Genomic DNA, 25,302 nt, shown 5'->3' on the forward strand with positions numbered 1-25,302 from the left:
CTTCCAAACTGTTTGGTCTTAAGACTTTTTTTGTACTCTTAAATTATTGAGGAATTCAAAGAGCTTTTGTTTGTGTGCATTGTCTTTAGATAATTACTGTATTAGAAACCAAAACTGAGAAAGCTTTAAAATATTTTTTCAGTTTAAAATAACAATCATAAACTAATCAACATGTTAACACAATACTTTTAGGGAAAATCATTCTTTTCCAAAACAAAAAATTGGGTGAGAACAGCGGTGTGGCTTCATGTCTTTGCACATCTCTTTAATTTCCTGCGCAGTAGAAGATGGTTGCTCGTATTGTGTCTGTGGCCGGTCTGTTGGGATATGTTGTTTTAGTTGAAATAGGTGAGGAAAATCTAGCCTCACACAGATACTCAGTTAGAAAGGCAGAACCATTTTAATTTTATTTTTATTTTTTATCCTCAACCAAGGACATTTTTTCATTGCTTTTAGAGAAAGAGTCAGGGAAAGAGGAAGGGAGAGAGAGAAACATCCATGCAAGAGAGAAGCATTGATAGGTTGCCTCCCATAACTGCCAGGACCAGGGATCAAATCCGCAACCTAGGGATGTGTCCTGACCGCAATTGAACCCAAAACCTTTTGTTTACCAGAAGACACTCTCCAACTGCTGTAGCCTCACCAGCCAGGGCAGAAAAGGGAGAACCATTTTTAATAGGCTTTTCAATAAATTCTGGATATTCTTTGTTGATGCTGTACCTCTCTGATAGTTTTTTAAATTTAAATTGCCACATTGAATCTGAAACCATGTCAGTGAACTTTTATACTGTTACATGAAAATCCATTGGTCTATCTGTACTTTGAATGAATTGAATGCATTATTTTGTAACATTCCATACTAGTCCTTGGGAAAATGTTGAATCACCAAGTTGTTCACATCTTCCAAAATGTTGACACATTGTATTACATAATGTCAACAAATGATACTCACTAATGTCACCAATGATCATTTCAGAAAAGCCTTAAATAACTGGAAAACTGTTAAGCTTAGCATGCTGGGAGTTTTCTAATATTCTAAGTTTTACCTAAAAGATTAAATTTTACCATTGGCAATCAGTACTGTCATTCTTTTTTTTTTTTTTTTGAAGTGACAGGTTCAGTTTATTTTTGAGAAAATAACATCTGAATATCAAGTCTGAATCACCGTTGGTTTCAAGTCTATCATTCTTTCAAGTAAAAACAGTGGTCTATGAAGAAAAGTGGTTAGTTTGGCTCACAATTCTGCTTCTCTTTGAGACAGCCATTAATTGATCTTTCTTATGCATCAGAAGTGCTCTATGCAGACTTCCCGTCTAGTGACAGAACAGGGTGGGCAAATGCTCTTTATAAAGGGTCACAGTAAGTACTTTAGGATTTGGTAGCATTTCCCTGGTTCTACGTTCTCTTCTTATAGATTAGCTTGCTAAGGCTTTCTGTGGTATTTGACACTGGTGATTCCCCATGGCTTCTTCAATTTCTGAAGCCCCACCCTCCCCTTCCCTTTTCTTTTCTTGATTTCTTGATTCCTTCCTTCCTTCCTTCCTTCCTTCCTTCCTTCCTTCCTTCCTTCCTTCCTTCCTTCCTTCCTTCCTTCCTTCCTTCCTTTCTTCTTGATTCCTTCCTTCCTTCTTTCCTCCCTCCTTCCCTCCCTCCCTCCTCCCTCCCCACCCTTTCTTCTTTGTCAAACACTTTAGTTTCTTATAATTTTATTTTTCAGTTGTAGGTTACATTCAATGTTATTTGTATTATTTTCAAGTATACAGCATAGTGAGTGAACAATCATATACTTTACCAAGTGGTCCCCCCAATATTTCAAGCACCCACCTGGTACCATACATAGTTATTATGATATTATTGGCCATATTCTCTATTCTGTACTTTATATCCCTATGGCTATTTCAAGACTACTAATGTGTACTTCTTAATCCCTTCACTTTTTCTCCCAGCCTTCCACACTGCCTCCCCACTGGCAACCAGATTGTTCTATGTGTCTGTTAGTCTGTTTCTATTTTGTTTGTTTGTTTATTTTGCTGTTTAGATTCCACATGTAAGTGAGATTATAGGTATTTGCCTTTTTCTGTCTGGTTTACTTCACTTAGAATAATGCCCTCCAGGTCCATCCATACCTTTGGACATGCTAAGAATTCGTACTTTTTTATGGCCAAGCAATATTCCATGGTATATATGTATCATTGCTTTTTTATCTACTTGTCTTTTGATTGATACTTAAGTTGCTTTTTTATCTTGGCTATTGTAAATAATGCTGCAATGAACATAGTGGTGCATATATCCTTTCAAATTAGTGTCTTTGGTCTCTTTGGATATATTCCCAGAAGTGGAATCACTGGGCCATAAGGCAGATCCATCTTTAAATTTCTTGATGTATCTCCACACTGCTTTCCGCAGTGGTTGCACCAATCTGCATCCCCACCAACAGTGAATGAAGGTTCCCTTTTCTCTACCTTATCACCAGCACTTATTATTGATTTATTGGTGATAGCTGTTGTGACAGGTGTGAGGTATGAGGTGGTTTTAATTAGTATACCTGATGATTAGTGATTGTGAGCATCTTTGCATGTGCCTGTCGGCCATCTGTACGTTCTCTTTGAAGTGGTGTCTATTCAGGTTCTCTGCCCATTTTTTAATGGGATTGTTTGTTTTTTGGTGTTGAGTTGTATGGGTTGTTTATACATTTTGAATATTAACCCTTTATCAAATGTGTTTGTTTTGTTGATGGTTTTTTAGTTTAATATAGTCCCTTTTCTTAATTGGCTTCCATAATTTTACTTTCTTGGGTTTCTCTTTACCATTTTGATTGTTCTTTCACTTCCTTTTCTGTAGTCATCTCTTTTTTAATATTTTATTTATTTATTTAATCTTTACTGTATTTTTCCCACTACCATTTAACCCCCGTATAGCTCCTCCCTACAGTCGCCACACTGTTGTCCACGGCCATGAGTCTTTTGTCCTTTTTGCTTGACCCCCCCACCCCAACTCCTCCTACTACCTCGTACACATTGGTCTTTCTTAGCTTTGGTTCTTATTTTTCTTATGTATAATATAATTTTTATGGTTCTTTGTATGGTATTTGGGTTACCTCTTCTACTTTCAAGATTCCAGCTCTTATTTCACTGCAGATGACTCCCAAATTTATATCTAGGCCATATGTGTCCTCTGAGCTTTAGGGCAAGCCTCTAAGTTCCTATCAGACACCTCAAATTAGATCTCCAACAGCTCTTTCAAATGGATTGTGTCCAAAATAGTTGGTTCCTCCTTTGAAAACAACTCTGTCCATTCCAGCAAAAAGTATTTAATGGACCCCAGACCAGAAACTTCGACTTGTTCAAGATTCCTTTTCCCTTCACCTCTTCATACCCTTTTCCTCACCTCCCAGTCCTGTCGGTTGTACCTCATACACATCCTTCTGCCCCACTCACTGTCTCCCCTTTTTCCACTGCCTTTGGTTTAGTTTGTGTTCAGCTCATCTCCGACTCTCAGCTGGGCCTTCTCACTTGCTACTTCTATGTCTTCTCGTATCTCCAGGCAGAGCTGATTGCTCCTCGCCCTATGCTTCCGCCTACCTTGCAGTTAGTATTTAGCAGTTGCTGAATAATGCGATTGACTTTAATGGGATTGAATAACGTGATCGTAAAAGTGAAATTTTATTGGCTCTTCTTCAGGGGTTCCCCTTAGTCCATAGGGTGAAGTCCAGACGCTTTGGTGTCATGTGTGAGACCCCTCACTGACCCTTTCTCAGCTCCTTACTTACGTTTCTCCCCACCACTTGCCCACAGCTGGCCCTTAGGCCACCACAGGTGTTGAAGGACACACCACCTCACATGGCTCCACACTTTGCATATTTGCTGAAAAAGTACCTCTCAGTCCTCTCACATGTCGTAGCTGACTTTAGGGTCCTTCTCGTGGCATCTGCCCTAACACCTCACCGTATTCTTATAATGCCATAGATGTGTAACTGTATTTACAGACATTTATTTTGGGTTCCTACTTTGTTTAGACCACTTGCACTTCTTATAATAGACCTGAAAAGTCGTGATTATTACCCTCTTTACAAGATGAGGGCCTGAGTTGAAGGGATATTAATTTGCCCAGGGTCACACATCTAAGCAGGAGCTGAGCTCTGGACCAGGGCTCTTTCTGCTCTATTCTGTTGCTTCTCCTTACTCATCTTTTGGAGGGATTTCTCTGTTATCCGAACATGTATTTGTCTCCTCTGCCCAGCAAGGCATTTCTCTGTTCGCAGAGACCAGTTCAGTAAATAAATGAATAGAAGAATTCACGACCGGGACAGAATTTCAAGTATAAATTTGTCCCTCGATATTGTCTCAGAAAAAAGGTTTATAGCCTAGTGAGTTTTGTTTTTCAAAGGACTGTTTATATTTTGGGCAAAAGAATAATTTTCATACGTTTTACTCAACAGATGTTTATTGTGCACTGTGCTCCGTGAAGTGCTTCTCGGGAAACAGACCCTGGTCTGACTGTTTCTGTCTTTAAGGAGCTTTGGTATGGCAGGAACTTAGGGCAGGTACACATCTGCTCTGAACACCCAGCAAAAACAAAATGCCTCAAGTTTTAAAACAGGGAGGTCACATGGGGATGCATTTAAAAGGGATTAGGGAAAGTTTCTTGAAGGATGAATAGAATTCCAATAAAGAGAAATATTGAAGGAAGTGTGTTAAGAGGAAGGGATGATGACTGAAATTTAAAATAAAGTAAAAAATAAGCCTGGTCTGTTTTTAAGCCAAAACTAAGCCATATATGTTATTCAAGACAAATGAATAACATATATGGCTTAGTGATTACTGAGTGTGGATTCCGAGTAAAGAAAAGCATGGTTTGTCTCTGGGTTGTTGCATGGGTTTCCCAGGAACTGGATATCACACACGGATCTCTGCGTGGCAGGTGTGGCCTGAAAAAGAAGTCCACCTCGTTTCCTCTCCAGATGGCAGTGCCCCAGTGCCGCTTGGGTTCTGTGAGCTCATAGATCTTTGGCTGCCTCTGCTAACTTTCTGACAACATTCACCACATTTTCTGAATGCTGGGCAGACCCTCGTTGCCCCTGTATAAATAGTTTTTTCCTGAGACAGACCTAGAATCATACTGATAATACGTAGGTGTGGATAGTGAATGTGCTACAAAATTTTACTCTCTTAGAAACGCAAGTGAAATTATAGTAATTTAACGTGTGCATGATGTTCTGTGAATGCTTAGATGGGCATTGTGGAATTCTTTCACTGTTGGCTCTCTTTCTGACGCTTGAGTGACAAATGTATTTATTCGCATCCATCAAAATTAAAATCCAACTGAAGTGTGCTTTTAGCTATAGTGTTTTAAAAAATATTTATGCTATTGACTTCAAATGGTGCATAGAGTAAGTGTCCTCGTGTCTGAAACAACTATGCTTGGAAGGATGAAATAGAGATGATTAATATGAGGCTTAGCTTTCCTGAATCTGAAACCGATATTGGTAACAGAAAACAGATAAAATTCAGAAGAGGGGATAGAAGAAAATTCAATAGAAAAAAATATGCTCAAGAAAAAACATGCATTTGCTAATAAATACATGCTTCTATAAATATATGTGTGAAAATACTACAGTTCGATTTTTTAAATTTTTGTTAACTTTTGTCCAAGTAATTGTGGACTCATTTTAGTAAACATGTTTACATGTTTAACATTTGCAGTGAACCTTTGTGTATAATGATTAATATCATTGATTGATATCTTCTATTTTCATAGATCTGATCCAGGCTACCAATGAGACCAATGTTAATATCCCTCAGATGGCCGACACGCTCTTTGAGCGGGCCACGAACAGCAGCTGGGTGGTTGTATTTAAAGCTTTAGTCACAACACATCATCTTATGGTGCATGGCAATGAGGTAAACTAAGTGAACTTTTCTATTTTTGGAGGGGGAGTGAGGCTTGTATGGAAAAATATGATGAAGACTTAAGGCCCTTTGATCTTTCACTAATTTTGAGAAAAATCTATGGTTCAGATTCATCTAGAGTACAATTTTAATCTTTTTAGCTATTTTAAAAAAATTGATGTTGTTAGACATTAGTAGAGATATTTTAAGTATTAAATGTTACTGGTACCTAAGTGTACTGTGTGGGACAAAAGTCAGTTTACAGCTGTATGTGAAACACAGTTTATTCTTATATTGTTACCTATGAGTTACCGTATTATTTTCCCTGTGAACAACTGTAAACCTACTTTTGCCCCACCCTGTATATAACATATAAATATATTAGCGGGGAAAAATGTTAGAAAAAAGAAACAATAAGATTATTTTTCTTATAGGAAATATTCCTTTGTGCCTTTAAGTGAAAATTGCTTTCCTAAAAATGTTTAATTTTTGAAAATATTAATAAAATAAAAATTGCTCACTTTGTGTAGAATATCTATAAATCCTGTTAAATTGCAGTGTTTCTATTATATACAGTAATGAAAGGTCATACAATTTAATTCCAACTCAGCTCGTGGGATTCAGTCTTCCCTCCCCACACCCCGGAGTAAGTCAGGAATCTTAGGAAGCTTTATAACTGAGTAAAAGAAAAAAGTGAGATTTTTAAAAATAAAAATTCTTTTTACTATCAGAAATTATTTAAAAGACTGATTTGACAGTTATTGGTGTTTAATTCTAACTTTTGTTTTTTAGAGATTTATTCAGTATTTGGCCTCTAGAAATACATTATTTAATCTCAGCAATTTTTTGGACAAAAGTGGATCCCATGGTGAGAATATTTATGTGTTATCCTTTTTTTTTTGCTATATTTTTGATGTGGACCTTTTTTTTGGTTTTTTAGTGTAAGGCTATTATTAATAGAAAAGTAGAGAGCACAGGGCGGGGGGGCTGGGATGGGAGAAATAGACAAAAAAATGTACTTGAAAAATAACTAAATAAAATTTTAAAAAAAGAAAATTAAAACTGATAGTTCTGCTAGGTGTCTAAGAAACTATTAAAAAGTATATAGGTAGTTTAGATTAGTTTTTAAATATCTTATGGTTAGATAACTCAGTGTGTAAACTATATGTCGATTTTATTTTTGTCTTTTTAGTGTTTACCTTAAAAAGTAACAGTGGGTATGACAGACCCACAGTTGTTTGTCTGTAATTGTGCAGGAAGCCGTGAAATGAAAGGTGCTTTCCCAATTTACAAAAAAACAACAGATAACAGTCCTAAAAGAAATGTTCTTTATAAAGTAATAGAATTCAAACTGCAATCATCTGTTCGTTCATCATATTGACTGGTTGCTGTTATATAGAAGGCAAGCTCAGCAGTGACGTGGAGAGTTCTCGGAGAGCAACACACACTGAGTCTAAAACAGGCTGTTACCTGGAACAGGGAACAAAAATGCAGTGGGAAATCAGAACAGACATTCCGGACAAGGATAAGATATTTAAAAACTAGTATAAACAGCTGAACATAACTGAAGTAAATAGTCTTGGAATGTCTCATGCCAAGATTATCTTTGCCTGTGGTAGGATTAAATGAAGCCCATCGGACACACTTAATTGACCTCATCCTAGAATCATTTACATTTGGGGAGTTAAAAAGATTGGTACTAAGCAAAGCACAGTTGAAGGTATTTTACTATTCAGTTTTATTTCCTCTTCTCCTTCCCCCAGGTTATGATATGTCTACCTTCATAAGGCGCTACAGTAGATACCTGAATGAAAAGGCTTTCTCTTATAGACAGATGGCATTCGATTTTGCCAGAGTGAAAAAGGGGTATGTTTCTTCTTTCTCCTATTTATTTGAGCAGAATAAGACTGTGAGGCGTACTTGAATTATTTTAATTAAACTTAAATGCCAACTGATTTTGATTATCAAGGGCCACTTTACAACTGCCTGAAAAAGAAATTCGGTGAATAATACTATTGAATTTAGCCTTGAGGTTGTAACATGCATCACTTTATATTGTCATGCATAAAATCTGACATGATAGTTCAATTTGAAATGATATGACATTCTTATTTGTTAAAACCAATTCAAATTCTTAAACACACATATCTTTAATTTTGAACGGAGAAAATTTAAACAAAGTTATTTTAGAAAAACAGTGGCTGTAGTTGACAATAATTATTCCGATGTGTTTTGATTGAGGTTAAACTGAACTGTGTGCATGGTGGAGATCCATTTCTGGGAGGTAACAGCAGCTTAGTATAACAGACACATACCATAATGAACTAATTATTAATACTAGCCATTGATTAAGGAAACCTCATTGAAGCAGAGACACATTTTAATTCTTCATTAACATTTATTTCCCTCCAAATAGATGTTTGACTTTAATCAGAAGTGTTCAGCCAAAAGTGTGTGCAAATTTGTGTTTGTTCCTAACTGGAAAGAATGACAAATTATTGTAGAAGATTTAATGTTTTAGTCTCTGTAATCCACACAAAAAGTTATAACTCTGTTTTTCTAATAGCTTACCTAACCTTAGCTTTGAACTTTTTTATCATGGTAATGACTAGTATAAACTTATCTATTCAAAATAAATTAATTTGTTGTGGATGTGAACATTAAAAAAATTAAGATTCCTGCTTCGTCCTTTTCTTATTAGAGATGGGTCTAGTTCATGCACCTTCCTCTGACTTCTTACATGTCCCTGGGCAGTGACTGTCGATGTCCCCCAGTGCACTGTGGCCTCTCCAGCATAGGCCCACAGCCTCCTTAGGAACTTCTGCACCCCTTCACAGACACATAAAGACTCTTTGGGTTGCTTTTCCTACCATTGACATGGGAAGGACCTTGAAAATTGCCATCACCAGCCTGTTTTCATTTCCTGGGCCTTTTCCTCACCTGTTTCAGTATTGTCACTGCCTGACCAGCACAGGATGCAGGGGCGCCCTAAGAGGCCTGGGAGTGGCCACAAGGTGCAGTGCCCCCTCTGACACACCCTCTGGCACTAACTTCCACTTGCGTCCTCTCCAGCTAAACCCTTATCTCCTTTTGGCCAAACTATGCACATCATCGTGCATTTTTCTTCACTGATGGTGATAACGTCTGTACTCCAGACCTTCAAAGATTTCCAAGACATGTTTTCTCTTTCTTGGAAACAAAAAAAAAAACTAGCATTTAGGACACTTAGATTTTTAACACTATTATCTCTGTTACAGATTTAAAAGAATTCATTTAGAAATTCAGTTGACCTCTTTTATCCTGACCACAGTGCTTTCTGCCTGTGAGAGGTACAGAAAGAAAGTGTTGCCTATGTGGTTAAAGAATAAGAATGGGTCAGAGGAAGTAGTACAGAGAAGGGGGACAAGTACAGCCTCTTCAGGTGTCAAAATCACCCACAGGGTCAACAAGGAAATAAGGGGAAAATGGCTAAGAACAATGCATGTGGTCTTGAATTTTTCCATGCACAAGGAGGTTTTACCTTTTTCTTTTTAAAAAAATTGTAGGGCTGATGGTGTCATGAGGACAATGGCTCCTGAAAAGCTACTAAAGAGCATGCCAATACTGCAGGGACAAATTGATGCACTGCTTGAATTTGATGTACGTATCTCACTAGCACATGTTTCTTACACAATTAGTATTGCCTTTTACTTAATGGTGGGCTACAGGTAGAGCTGGGGTGTCCTCAGAAAGCAGATTTGGATCTCCCTCATTCAGGATAATTAGATAAACTCTTAGTCGAAGCTGTTAGCACAGTAGAGATGATTGCCCAGATTATCCAAGCGGTTTACCAGGTAGTTACTTAAGTCATGGAAAAATGTGTGTGATACATTCTTGAAACCCCAGGTTTGGAGCAGGATGGTGGTTTCCTGTTTTCTTTGACAGGTTGTAGCTGCAAAATGTCCCTGTAGGCAGCTCAGTAACTCAGACTGCAGTTAGAAGCCATGTTATACAGATGCTCAAATGACACCGTTCACCAAAGAGAAGTGTTTATGTTTCATCATGGTCCTTCTTCCTGACAATACCAGTGTGACTGGTCTCTCAAAACCATACCTGTGCCTTGGCTGTGGTGGTGAATACACTAACCTACACATGTGACAAGATTATGTAGAACTAAACAGGCACACATAAGTGAACCCAAGTACAATCAGGTAATGAGATTGGTGGATTATATCAAAATCCACATTCTCGCTGTGATGTTATACTATAGTTTCATGATAAAACCATCGGGAGAAACAGGGCAAATGGTACCTTTAAGTCTCTCTCTATTTTTATAACTGCATAGGGATTTATAGTTATTTCAAAGTAAAAAGTTTTAATTAAGTAACTATATTTGGTTCATTAAAATAAAATATTCTGACATGTAGGAGATTGTTAACTCACATTGTTAGCTTTCGCCTCTTTTGGTAGTTGTTTAAAACAGTCTTTCTCAAATATTAATAACATAAAATTTCTGTTATAATTATACAGTTTACTTTACAATTGAATCCTAGTCACGACACCCAACTTCAGTGACATTTCAGTAAAAGCAGCAGTGTAGCTTGTTTTTTTGACAGATTTTGTGGCAAGGACTTGACTAGATATTTGTGGAATTGCTTCTTTTAACTTTTTTTCTGTGCATTTGTTTTTCTTTGCTTTTCTTGCCCTCAATTATGGTATTGTCTTAAAGGAGAAAAGTCTTAAAGGGAAAAAGAAACAGAGCTTAAGAAGACATGAACAAGGATTGGGAGATGAGGAGAAATTATTCTTCTTTGTGTTGATTACTAGAGTATTGGGTGGGCGGGTGAATGTCATGAGTCTAAAGAATTGTTTCAGGGGTAACCGGCAAGTATCTATTACCCATCATCCTATGCTTCCTCACTGAGTTACTGCAGGCCCCTGGAGCCCAAACCCTTCCACAAAGAACATTAAATAGGGGAAGTGGAAGAAGGTAATACAACGGAGTAAAAGCAACAAAAGACAAAATGTTCAAAAGGTGGATTTGCTTGATCTATGGATTACTGGTCAAATAGAATGTATGTATGTCTTACAATTGATAGGATCACTTCATTGACTTAAACTGAAGCAAGAAAAATGCAGTCCATCTTTTGATATTGCTAGGTTACTAAAAGAAATACACAACATTTGTAAAACAGGGGTGAATTTCTTATTAATCATTTGAGACTTTTAATGTGCTCTGAGAAAAATTGTCATTCGGTGATACATTTTAACACGTTACCTTTTCATCTCCTTCTAGGTGCATCCAAATGAGCTAACAAATGGTGTCATAAATGCTGCATTTATGCTTCTTTTCAAAGATCTTATCAAACTTTTTGCTTGCTACAACGATGGAGTCATTAACCTACTTGGTATGTAGAACCACTGCATGATGCCTTTGAATAAAGAGTGTATCAGAATGCAAAGATTTGAATACTGCAGCCTTAATATATGAAAATTTGAGTATATGACTCATTTGGGTCACATTCCCCTATGTATTCTCACATCAGTCAAGCTAAGTATAGGAAATGGAAAGCACTCTAAATGTTTTAAGCAGGAAGGGATTTCATATAGGGATTTTGGTGCTTAAGACTTTCAGAATGACTGAAGGAAGAGGTTCTAAGCTTTACCCCTTGGAATAAGTCCCGTAACAATAAATTACTGCTCCATTATGCTAACATCTACCCCTGATGCCAGCCCTGGAGACGTGCAGGAAATGAGAAGCCACTCCCGCCTCATTCAGTGTAATAGTGAGAGGGGTCACTCTAGCTCCTGGGTTCCTGGACCCATATATTGATCAGTGGGTCCAGGTCAATGGTTCAGAGTATATACTAGAATCCCTAACTTCTTAAGTTATATTCTTAGAGTAGAGCAAGTGTGAAGTGAATTCTTCTGCGAGCTGTTCCATCATTATACAATACCTTCCACTTCTGGACCAATGGGATTCATGCTGAGATTGATGAATTCTGTGGAGTATGTTGTCTCGCATCATGTGCGGTAAAAATAGAGGCAGTGTTGTGTGAGATACTATAACGGTGAGTCATTCCACAGACGATGGTACTGGCAGAGCAATGTAGGCAAAAATGATGAATCCGAGTCCAGGATAAACTGTCTGTTATGGTATAGAGAGATCACTGTGCTCCACCCTAGAAATTTATCCTTATCCTGTTGCTGTGTGGGGGCTTCTGTACTCCTTGGACTAGGGTGTCATGGTAGAAGCTCCTTGTTTATCTCTGGCAGACGGGGCACTTAGCAATGGCATTTAGTTCAGCCTGTGGAGTCCTCTTCCCCCGCTGGTTACTGAGAACCTTTTCATGGTGGATGCCTTTGGACTGCATTTGCATGAGATAAAAATAGTCTTCTGTTCTTTACTGATTCTGAGAGGTCGATCCACTCTACCTTTTCTCCAGACCTCTTGTCACCGATCTTCTCATTTTATTTTTCCCATGTCCTTTGTCATATAGGGCAGCAGTTAGTCACTGCACACATTTTTTTGCATTTCTGTATGTCTCATCTTATTTCCTTTGACATCAAGTGAAAAATCAGATAGATATATTATTAAAGCTTGACCTACAATAAAATACTTCTTTCTACTGTCAAGGTCACCCCTTTGTAGGGGTATAATGATTCAGCAAACCACTTCCAACTGGTGCCAGCATGAGAAACCATCTCTGAACCAAGCTTCAGTTCCATTTGCCCTCAGTCAGCTAGTCACAGGCACGACCTGAAGGAGAAATGGCAGTGCAGAGGAGGGGGCGCACTGGGATGTGGGCCGTCTTCATATGACCCACACGGGTATTCAGGATCCACTGGAGGCTGGTCTCTGACGATATCGGGCATGTTCAGGGTGGTACGGCTGCAGACTAGACTGATCTCTGACAGACCACTTCCATTTGATGGTGGAGTATTTTGCACTTGTCCAACTGTATGGTTTGGTATATTAGATAACACTGAGTCTCCTGATTACTTGATATTCTGTGGTCAGAATCTAAGTCTCTAGAAGCAAGCCAAGAGCAATTTTTCCAGAGGATATTAGTTACTGTCTGAAGAAGACATGGCTCAGCTCCAGAACACTAGAGACATGTACTTTATTTTCCTAGTGGAGTGTGCCAGAGGCGTTCTGCGGCATTTGGGTCTGCTGAAGATGCTTTGACTGCCTTTAACTCTGCAGGAGCAACGGCCCACGTGGCTCCACTTTGCAGCAGTGGCACATCCTGCCCTTCACCTGGACCCCACTTACGTTTGACACCGTGCCAGATACTCTGTTCAGAGCAGCACACACATGTTGTGTATATTACCTCCCAAACCAAAAAAGCTCGGCAGGCTTTGCCTGCATTTCTGTTAAAGGGAATGTAAGGTGAAGCAATTTGTCTTTCACATGGAGGGGACCTTTGGACCTTCAGGAACTTCTTTGATGTAGCAGGTCCCTGAACTTTCATAGATTCTGTCTCTCACCCTTTGATATGCATGTATCTTATCAAGGCACTTAGCATAGTTGAAATTCTTCCACACTAGATACAACTAGATACAATCATCTTAATGTCATCAAAGTGATATCCCCGGGGATTTTGACCTCCAGAGAGGTTGATACCCTTGAAATAAGACAGTGAGGATGTACTGGCATCCTGCCCGATGAAAGCAAACCACTTCTGATGGGCTCTGTTTATTAGGATAGAGATAAAGGAATTTTCTAGTTTGATAGCTGCCTGTCGGGAGCCAGGATTTTTACGCTGGAAGGGAGGACACATCTGGATCTCTACAAGTAGTGGTCATTACCTGATTAAGTTCACGGCAACCCGTTACTCTCTGCCATCCCTTCACCTTTTGTGCAAACCTGATATGCAAGTTAACTGGGCATATGATGGAACGCTAGCCCCGTACCTTTGCAGAAATTAGGGAACCAGTGTGGGGAATTTGCTAGTTTCAAAGTGTTTCTATCCCAACTATATATTCAGGAAACTGGGGAAATAACCACAGACGGTTTCATGTATCCACTGGATATAGTTTTCTTTTATCACCTAATCTTCATAGGGCCTCTACTCAGATTGGCAGAAGATACAGTGACATTTTGTGTCCCCAGGGAGTAGCATCAGCCTAGAGTCCGTTTCCCTGAAAAGTCTGGGTATGTTCTTTTCCGCCCAACACAGTCACTCTGATAACAGTCCCTTTGCAGAAGACGAGAAAAAAAGTGCCTTGTGGCTGTGGTTCTAGGACCTTCCTCAAGAATACCTGGGGGCTTATTGAAATTCAAGTTGCTAGACCCAACGTGGAGGTTCTAATTCAGCAGTTCTGGGGAAGGGCCTGAGAATTTGCATTTCTAGTAGGTGTGGAGCAGAAACGCTGTTGCTGCTGGTCTGGGGACTTCAGTTTGAGAACCACTGAGTTAGAGCAGCTCCCAGAAGCTCAGGCTGGCACTTCAATCCCTGCGTTTTGGTATGCTCACCCAAATCGATGTTTTCAATTACATTGTAAAGTCTAATGTAATATTTCTTCTTTCCTGCTCAGAACATTTAAAATTCATTCCAACTCTCTAGATTTTTATCAGTTAGGATTGACATTCGGGTGAAAAAAATATAAGATGCCCATTACATTTGTATCCAGATCAATACATATGACTCTGTATTAATAAATAGGATGCAGTATTTGGGACATGCTTATGCTAAACATTCTTTGTTATTTATAATTTAAATTTAATTCAGTGCCTGCATTTGTCTGGCGACCCTACTGCCAACATAAATTTCCAGAATTTTGCATTTCTTCTCGAATGTGTGTTTCCCCCCTGGTCAGACTTTGTGCTGCCTTTCTCTGGTATGCTGGAATTGCTGAATGCTAAACTCGTTCTAGGAATTGAGGCAGTTAGCAAAGGAAGGGTAGGGGCAAGAGGTAGAGGGATAGGGGATGAGATTTTCATTCCCTGATTAAAACTGGGTTACAGGATCATCAAGCCAGGCAGGACCAGCTTCTTCAGAGTAAGAGGGAAAAGCTTTTTCCAGCAAGGACTGCTCATTTTGGTTTGAATCTGGGTTAACCAAATGAGTTTTTTTCAATTTTCTTTCACAATACATGCCCTAACTTTCACAGAAGATACCATGGTGAGGCTGGAAATTTAACCACATATGTTATAATTCAGCGACTCACAAGATTAGGCTCTCCTTTGACTTTGAGCTATGGCAGCCCTGTGTCTGCAAGAGATAAGATTATTTTAGGCCAGCTTGAAGTACCATCCTGTGAAGGGAGCCCAGAGCCAATAATTTAAAAACCTGTGTTGTCATTTTCCTTTTTAAGATTTTCGGGGGAATTAGGAGTAGCCACTCACCCCACTGTTCTGTTTGCCTGATTTCCATTGCAGTGCTCAGTCCCAGCAGCCATTTGGTCTGATAAGCTTAATTCTGGCTGCTCGTTTTAGAAAACTGTAGTTGATCATTTATGTAATTATTTTGTTCCTGCACAGCACAGACTATGAGAATTCTGTGTTCCAATAGTTGCAGGTGACCATCACAGACATCAAATCCAATCAGGTTGCATATCTAATCCCAGATTGCCATCTACGTTGTCGAGTGTCTGATTCCTACATCCACTTCAGGTACTAAATACTGCGACTATTAAAGAAATAGAAAGCATCCTGCACATTGTAAACAAAGGGGGATTTAATACACGAAAGTAGGTGCTTTTGTAATTGGAAGCCTGCAAGAACTGGCTCTAGGCTTGGCCTCCTGAGATGACTACCATACACACTAGAAGGCTACTACCGAGGCCACAACTAAAAGGTATGCTGAAAGCAAGAAGCTGCTGCTACCACCTCAGCTGCCTAGCAGTCCTGGGAAGCTGGAGAACAGAGCCCTGTGGCCTAGGGAGTAGGGTGTCTTACCATGTGGCTGCAACCCTAACAATGGCTCCTCAAACCCCTAAAGTGGGTGGTAGGCAGTGCAGTGCTGCTGAAAGATAAACTCAGACTTCTGGGATTTTGTCGCATGTGAGAAACAGAGGAAAAGGCACAGGAATTATGGCTCTACCTCAGTTTCACCTTCTAGACCTCCCACAGGTTTCATTTGTAGAACTAAATTTACATCCAGAATCCTAGCTTCTCATGAATCTAGAAAACAACAGAATGGAGGCTGGGTGAGACAGGCCCAACATTGAATACAGGACTTTTGGACATGTTGCCTTTAGTGGTGAGAGATTCCTGCCTGTAATATGCAGTTCCCATTCTCTTTTGGTGGCTGATCTTACTCTACCTTAGCACTCATAAATGTGAGCTTGTGCTAAAGTCTTTTCTAGCCATCTCCCATTCTGTTGTCTGTGCATGTTCTTTATTAGAGAACCTATTATCTCCATTATGATATGTCCAAAATCTATTATGTCAGTTCTTACCTTTATTCTGAGCTTTAGTTTTGCATGTCTTTTTGTAGACATTAAATTTAGATACTGTGTTCTTACCTAAAACTCAGCAGTATGTAAAACTAAGCTCTCAAATTTACCCATGCTAATCTTCTTGTTTCCAGTTTATATGTAATTAGCATTTCAAATCTAAAACCTCAGCTACCTTTGAGGTCATCTTCCTCAGATCCATGCCCAGCTGATTTCTTTTCATACTCTCTCACAGTGTGTCCCTGTTTCATTCCCACTCCGGATTCAAGAACATGGGCTATCTTGCTTTTACAATTCACCTACCAGTTAAACATATTAACCCACGTGATCCTCCTCTGTTGTTGTCTTGAACAGCTACTTAAATGCTGCTCTACTTCTCTTTATGTTGCATTTACAGATAGATTGTAAAAAGAATGCTTTCTTCTTTATATTAAAATAACCATTCAGTACACATTTTTTTTCATTTAATTTGAAAAAGATAGTCTATTGACTAAGATTAAGAGAAGAAAAGGAGAAGAGTTACACCTTTTCATTTTAAAGAAGGGGACTAAATGGTAATGGAAAAATAAAAAGACCTAACTCTTCTTAAGTGGTGGAGGTGTGTATTCTTGCCTGACCCCATTCTGGTTTGAGTGGCCTTCATTCAGCATTGACAAATGCTCTTGGAAAAGTAACTCTAGAATATAGGCACACTTTTAGTATCCTAAGTATTTTGAGACAGGTATTTTTTTTGTTTACTAGGTAATACTATTAATTTTATAAATATAATATCAGTTTTAATCAAGGTTTTCATAATCAATTCTCTACATCTAATGTTGGGGGCACAAACCTTCACCAACATTTTGTCTCCATATCGAAACTCTGATGTTCAAGTGAGAAGATGCTTCCCTTACTGACTGATGGTCATTAGTAGTGGCCACATGCAAAGTCTTGGTTTCCCTTTCAGGGATGAGATTCCTCTTCCCGTGGCTCCTTTCCCAGGAGATTTACTCTGTGAAAGTTAAGGCAGACATGATGGAAATTTATCAGTACTTTACAAAGATTCATGTTAATAATGTCAAATTCAGTCATTTCAAATACTAAAAATCAGCATATGTTATCTTTAGTATGAAAGGCCGGCAGAGGCTCATTTCTGGGTGATACACACCCTCTGTTAAAAGTGTTGATTTCTCTGGGACCTGCTTGGTCTCTACGTGGACAAAGGAACCTCACAATTTCACAGGTGTCAGTATATATTGCTTTTTGGTGTCATTTTCACTGTTAGAAAAATGATTATGAGATTATGACCTAAAGCCACAACGAATGAATTTCTTTTGTTGCTGAATACTAAACTACCGTGATAGATATAATTTAAAAAGCATCCAAAGGGGAGAGAGAAAATGTTCTTAAAATATTGATGCACTGGTTTTAAAAGGAAATTGTGATTACTCAGTTGGATTTCTATTTTGTGTTATTGCTGAAGATCTGACACAAAGAAATAAGCAGATTGTAATAAAGAAATGTACACATTTGAAAGAAATTGTTTATGTTATGATTGTTTAACAAGGAAAAAAGAAAAGTATGTTTTACCAAAATAAATCCTTATTTTAAATTTAAAAAGATTTCCTTATAGCACGTAATTTTATCGATAGCATTAAAAAAAGAGGATGGTGCGGATAAAGAAAATATCTTTAGCTTTGGCCATTTAAAAAGAAACTCACCTCCTTCTCAAATCTCAACAAGTAGAAAACAGAACGTGTTTATTTTCTTGATCCTTCTGCTTCCCTCGAATCCCCCGCCGGGGTGGTCTGTGCTAACAGTCAAATTATGGAAAGATTGTCAACAAAAGGAAATGAGTAGCTACCCTTAATAATTAGTTCTTCGTGTAATTATATATTACCCATCTTGAGAAAATGAAAAATACTTTTGAGAGAATATAAAATAGATGTGTTTAATCGTGTGCAGATATAAAATAGTGACGATACTGAGCCATCGGTTACGCTCCAGCGTTGCCAGGAGCTGTTCTTGATGGTAGCCTGCACGTCTCCTTCTGGAGTGTCAGGAATTATTGATTGAATGAATTGATGAATAACCAGCTCGCCAGAACACCAATAAAGTGCTAGTTCTCTTCAAAACAGTGTGGAGAAAAATACACTCTCACACTGCAGTTGTAATGGAGCCGTAGTGCCTTAATGACTGGGAAGTCTAGTCCTGGGAGTACAGGAGAGAATTGCACAATCCTCTGTTTCTCTGTCTAGAAAGCTACAGGTCGAGAAAGAGGATACAATTATAGACTAGAAAGTCATGAAGAATTTGGTAAACCAAGTGTTTCTCACAAAACTTCACTGTTATAACTAAAAAATACATTATGTTGTTTGAAAGAAAGTATTTATAGCCAGTTTCAGCTTATATAGAGTGTAGAAGTTTTAGAGAATTCTCTAATTCAGGGAATTTTATAGATTATTGCTTTGCGGTATATAAATTATTGGTTTATAATGAGCTGGTAAGGAAGTAAAGATGCTGTTCAATGTAGTCATAACTTTTGAGATTGTTATCACAAAGAATTTGATGCTGTTTTCCAAAACAGAAAACTGGGATTCTGCAATATATGGGTCATGAATCTAACCTGTTGCGATAATTCATATGTTCTTCTACTTTTACTGTGCTTTCATTATTACTTACATTGTTTCATGTGAGACATATACTTTTTAAAAGTACTCAGGTCTCCTTGTTCAGGTGCATTAATACCTCTTACAGATTGTAGTGTGAGCTTGTTGAGTCAAACATTAATTTCAACGTATTTATTTTTTATTTTAGAAGAAGGGGGGAGAGGAAGAAACAGAGAAAGAGAGAGAGAAACATTGATTTGTTATTCCACTTATTTATGCATTTATGCATTCATTGCTTGGTTCTTGTATGTGCTCTGACCAAGGATTGAACCCGAAACCTTAGCATATCAGAACGACTGTCTAACCAACTGAGCTTACCTGACCAGGGCCATTAAATTCAGTTTTAAATAGTAATGTGAATATGTGCTTAGAGTAAAACTGAATATAATACTCTTTTTAAAAATGCTTGTCTGTCTCTTCTAGAAAAGTTTTTTGAAATGAAGAAAGGACAATGTAAAGATGCTCTAGAAATTTACAAACGGTTTTTAACTAGAATGACGCGAGTATCTGAATTTCTCAAAGTCGCAGAGGTATGTAATATTAAGCTTTGTTGGGAATATAATTTTTAAACATTAGCTCATGTATCTGGAGTAAATGAGAACATCCATAATCTAGCCCGACACCCTGCCACAGAGTCTCAGACCATTCAGGTTGGAAGTGACCTTGGAAGTCATCTCACCCATCTTTTCACTCAGAGCTGAACTCGGCACTCCTCTATCCCCATAGGATGGTTATTCCATGTTCAAATAAAGCTTTCCCGGATATGAGCTTATTTTCTGCTTTGCAAGGTGGTCTGTTCTTCCATTTCACCTAATGGCTATCTTTGATTGTAAGAAAGTGCTTCCTTTTTATTAAACCCTAGAACAAAACCCTCAGAAAGGTCCATCCATTGTTCTTAGAGTATATATGATAATCATAAAATCTGAACTTTTCTTACCTTGTCAGTGATTTGAACACAATGAAAAAATTAAACAGTATAATGAATTTTATAAAGTTTACAAATTGTTTCTTAAGAACTTATTTTTATACTTAGTCAAAAAAACTTTGTAATTGTATAGTGGATGTTCCTGAGATTATCTGTAAGTTGGTGTTTTCTCTGATAAAATCCAATTATTGATTCGTATTGATACTGGAACTTAGGACATTGTTAGCATGGTCCTTTTGAGCAAGATGAGTTTTGATTTTACATGTCAACTAACGACTTGTTCCAGGCCCAGCTGGAACTCTGTCTGTGGGGTTTCTGAAAGTCAGCAGTCAAGCACGCAGTGCCATGAACAAGGGACATTCAGATCATGTTTCCGTAATTTTTGCAATTTTGAGAGTAGAGCACAGGAAGCATTTTATACATGATTTCAAAAGCACTCTAGTCCATGTGTTATACTTCAAATCTCATTTATTTATGGGAGTAATAATTGTCAAATTCAAATTCCAAGGCCAAAATAGTGTTGTAAAATTCTATTTCTACACTTTGATCCTTATAGTTTATAATTAGCATAAAAATATTTTATGTAACACAGGATACAGAAGGCAAATATTAACTTTATAAATTACACATTACATATATAAATAAATCTTTATAAGTATATATTTACAAATGCATTTGTAAAATACATGCATGTGTTAAAGCATGTTCATGTGTATGTCCTCATGGGTTTATTGACGTTCGTGGTCTTTAAGAAGGGATCGGATTGCTTAAAACTTTTGCTGCTGCACAGGTTTTGCACTTTGAATTTCACAGAATTTTTCCCGTGCTTTCATCATAATTCTCAATATAATCTAGAAAACGTGCTTAATGTCTTTCTGTGGAAATATGGTAGTGCCTAAGTGCCCAGAGCAGAAGACTTTCATTGTTCCGCTAATCCCTGGTGCACGTGCTGCCCAGCTTTCCCGTGTGGGGCGTGTGGCAGTCCGGAGCGCACATCGATCTAGTCAGCTTACTAAGGCTCAGCTCAGGGTCCCCATGAGCAAAGGAGCACTCATTTATCGATTCCTTCTAATTTTATATGTACAGCCTTAGTCTGTGTCTACTGACGGTTGGCCCAGTTCAGGCTGTTGTGATGACAGTTACAGAAATCAGATATTACTTTGAGAGCCTGTCTTTAAATAACTGAATAATAAATATTGTACTTTTATTTAAGCATGATTAATGCTAATTTACAAAGTTATTTTAGTAGAATGAATATCACAGCACAATGGATAACCACAACCATTTGCGTTTTCTTTCACACTTAAATTCTACTGTGCATAATTTCAACACTTATTGTTTAAATATCAGTCTGTAATGGTGTGCTTATGATTGGTTAATGCAAAAGTATTTGACAAGTGTGCAAAGCTTTCTCTTCCAACTTGGACTCATGTGGTATATGTATCTGTGGACTCATACTCAATAGCTATCCTGTGGTTAGTACCATTTGCCTAAAGAGTGTATGGAAAACTTCCCAGAATGTCATTTACAGAATACAACCACAGTGGGTATTCAGCAAATGTCACCAATAAATTGTTCATCATATTTTTAAATATAGTTTCTAATTTCATTTATTTTTTAGGCTTTTTAAAAGGCCTAACAAGCCTATTTTATTTTTAGTTTTTAGAGACAGGGAAAGAGAGGGAGAAAGAGAGGAAGAGAAACATCAATTGGTTGCCTTCAGTACACACCCCAACCAAGGACTGAACCTGCACCCCAGGCATGTGTCCTGACCAGGAATCAAACCGGCAATCTTTTTGTATTTGAGACAACATCCAACCAGCTGAAACATCCAGCTGGTCAGCTGTTTGTCATGTTAAAAGAAATGTAGAATAGTAGAATAACTGATTTGGAAATGTTCAGATTTCCCAGAGAATTCCTTAAAGTGCAGCAAACTTAGCATGTTTTACATTATTATACAGTCATCCCTGGGTTATCTGTAGGGGACTGATCCCAGGACCCCCTGAGATACCAAACTCCACAGATGCTCAAGTTCCCTAATACAAAATACCACTGTGTTTGCATATAAACTATGTATATCCTTTTATATATTTTATATCCAATACAGTGCAAATTCTATGGAAATAGTTGTCATATTGTATTGTTTAGGGAATAATGACAAGAAAAGAGAGTGTGTATATGCTCAGTAATAACACCACAGTTGTAGGCCTAACTCCATAGTACACATCGGCAACATGGACTTTTTTTTCAAATATTTTCGATCTGTGGTTAATTGAATCCGCGAATGTGGCACCTGTGGGTGCAGAAGGCTGACTGTCCTGAAGATTCCTCAGACAACTGAAACTTTGTAAAATGGATGTTTACATGTAATAGGAATTTCTGCTAAACACACTTCCTTTTTATAGAACCAAGTTATTCTGAGTTTGCTATTCCAAGGTAAATGCCAAGTCGTAGGAGTTATGTCTTCCAGAATATTTTCAGACAGAAAGTGTGAGATTTCTGTAGTACAATCACACTTCACCTCCATCTTCCAAGGTCAGGCCAGTAAAAATAGCAATGTCAAGGAAGAATTTCTAAATTGTATCTTTAACAGAATTATCCATTTAGCAGAAACATATCACCTTTTAGCAAAGTGATTCTAATATTAGGGATCCATCATACTTTAATTTCAAAAACATCAACTTCATTCATATTGATAATTATTTTTAGCTCCTTTGCTTTTCCATATTAATATTTTAATGGCTTATCTAAAGAGGTATTAAAATATGGAAATGAATGGAATGAAATAGTCTTAGTTTATAATTTCCATAATTTATAACAACATAAGTGAGTTTAGGGAAGCATCGGTAGCTTCCCTAAAGCCAAACTCTAGCTAAAAATATGTATTTTGGGGGAGGAATCTCTGGCATAAACCAATCTGGATGGATGGGGGCCAGTGCTATGTATACCAATGGTGCTCCACAGTGGGCAGTTTTCTTCCCCTTCTCAGGGACAGCGCAGACATTTTTGGTTGTCACAACCAAATAGATGTTTAATAAAATAAACAATAAATAAAATAAAATAATAGTAGGGGTCTTTAATACCCCACTTACATTAATGGGTAGACAGAGGAAAGGGGGGAGGACTATTGACATCCAGTGGGTGGAGACCAGTGATACTGCTAATGTCCTACAGTGCACAAGACGGTCCCCAACAAAGAATTATCATCCTAAAATATCTTTAGTGTCCAGGCTAATCTAGACACAGAAGGCAGAGGAAATAAGTTAGCTCAGCACTTGACCCACAAGTGGATTTTCCAATCTCCTATTCGCCTTACTGCCTTTATAGGAACCCAAGATTTATGCTTTGTGTATTTTCTTCTATATTTCCATTAGCATGATCAAAGCTCTTCGTTTCTCAAAGAGAGAGATTTTGGTTTAAGCCAGTTTGTTTCTTTGAGGCTTCATTCTATCATTTATATAAATTGAGATAATTAAAGTTAGAATTTTCATTTTGCCAACTTTTTATTTTGAATAATTTTCAAATCTACAAGAGTTGATAAAATAGTACAGGTAAATAGCTATATACTCGCTTCACTGATTTATGTTTGTTCATATAGTTCTATATTTGCACACTCATGTGCTCTTTCTTTCTGCTTCTTTTCCCACCACGTCCTTTCCCAGCCTACACATTAAAAATTCCTGTGTGCTTCTACCCAGAAATTTCACTCTACAAATGTATTCTACAAGTGAGTCCACACAGGTGCAAAATATTGTGTGTAGCATTGCTTGCAATAGCAAAGGATTAGAATCAGCTTTAATGTCTTTTAATAGGTGACTTGTTATAGGACAAGGTAGCTGTTTAAAAAAATGAGGAAATTATTAATGTGGATGTAGAACCAAGATAAAGTGTTAAATTAAAAATAGAATCTCAGTGTATATAATACACTATTAGTGTATAATAATGGGGGGTATGAATATTTATATAGTTCCCATTTTTTTGGATATACAGAAAGAACTCTGGAAGGATATATTAAAAAAAAAACTAACAAAATGGTTCTCTCTGTGAAAGGCGTGAAAATATATCCTGAGCAAGTTATGAAAGCTAAATGTGCATTCCGTTGCTTTTGGGTAGAATTTCTATAAATATCTATTAAGATCATCTGATACAACATGTCCATTAAGGCTGATGTTTATTAATTTTCTGTCCACACGATCTATTCATTGATGAAAGTGGGGTATTAATGTCCCCTATTTTTATTGTATTGCTGTCTACTTCTCCCTATTATCTTTTAATATTTACCTTATATCAATTTAGGTGCTCTCATGTAAGGTGAATAAATATTCACAAATGTTGTATTCTCTTGTTACATTGACCTCTTTATTATTATGGAACACATTTTTTTGTCTTTTATTACAGTCTTTGCTTTAAAGTTTCTTTTGTCTAATATAAGTATAGCTACTCCTGCTTTCTTTTGGTTCTGTTTGCATGGAATGTCTTTTACCATCCCTTCACTTTGAATCTGCATCCTTCCATCTAAAGTCTGTCTCTTGTAGTCAACATATAGATGGATCTTGTTGTTTTATTCATTCACTCACTCTGTGTCTTTGATTGGCTAAATTATCCCATTTACATACAAAGTAATTGTTGATAGGTATAAGCTTATTACCATTTTGTTAAATGTTTTCTAGCTGTGTTTGTAGTTCTCTGTTCCTTTCTTTTTATCTGGTTTTCTTCCTTTGTGTTTTGATGACCTTTTTAGTGGTATGCGTGGATCTCTTTATCTTTTATGTATTTATTGTAGGTTTTGCTTTGTGGTTACCATGAGGCTTACATATTGCAACTTATATCTATAACAGTCCAATCTATTTTAAATTGATAACAATGTTACAAACATATTATCCAAAAGCAACAGAATACACATTCTTCTCAACTACACATAGGACATTTTCCAAGATAAAGCATATGTTAGGCCACAAAATGAGTCTTAGTAAATTTAATAGGATTGGAATCATATCAAGCATATTTTCTGACCACAATGGTATGAAACTGAAATAAATCACATAAAAGACTGGAAAATTCACAAATATGTGGAGATTAAACAACATGGTACCAACAGCCAATGGGTCAAAGAAGAAATAAAAAAATACATTGAGACAAACAAAAATGGAAATGTAACATATTTATGGGATGCAGAAAAAGCAGTACATAATGATAAATGCCTACATCAAGAAACAAGAAAAGTCTCAAGCAACCTAACTTTCTACCTCAAGGAACTATAAAAAGAAAAACCAAGCCCAATATTAGAAGGAAATAACAAAGATTAGAATATAAATAAATGAACTAGAGCCTTAAAAGACAATAGAAAAGATCAGTGAAACTAAGAATTCAATCTTTAAAAATATAAACAAAATTGACAAAACTTTAGCTGGACTCACCAAGGAAAAAAGAGAGAGGATTTAAACAGAAATGAAAGAAG

At 37.4% G+C, this 25,302-nt stretch overlaps 1 protein-coding gene across 1 annotated transcript in view; it reads left to right on the forward strand.

The window, feature by feature from the left end:
• SNAP91 (synaptosome associated protein 91) overlaps nt 1-25,302 on the forward strand; it is a 132,923-nt gene that overhangs the window by 37,731 nt on the left and 69,890 nt on the right. Inside the window, exons 3-8 of the mRNA XM_053664932.1 lie at nt 5,758-5,900; nt 6,681-6,756; nt 7,652-7,754; nt 9,434-9,527; nt 11,164-11,275; nt 19,343-19,449. Of these exons, the coding sequence (XP_053520907.1) occupies nt 5,758-5,900; nt 6,681-6,756; nt 7,652-7,754; nt 9,434-9,527; nt 11,164-11,275; nt 19,343-19,449 (635 nt within the window). The remainder of the gene's footprint in view (nt 1-5,757; nt 5,901-6,680; nt 6,757-7,651; nt 7,755-9,433; nt 9,528-11,163; nt 11,276-19,342; nt 19,450-25,302) is intronic.

Source organism: Artibeus jamaicensis, unplaced genomic scaffold (assembly GCF_021234435.1).
Source record: "Artibeus jamaicensis isolate MK-2021 breed Jamaican fruit bat unplaced genomic scaffold, CSHL_Jam_final contig_387, whole genome shotgun sequence".
In the NCBI taxonomy this organism is placed as follows: Eukaryota; Metazoa; Chordata; class Mammalia; order Chiroptera; family Phyllostomidae; genus Artibeus; species Artibeus jamaicensis.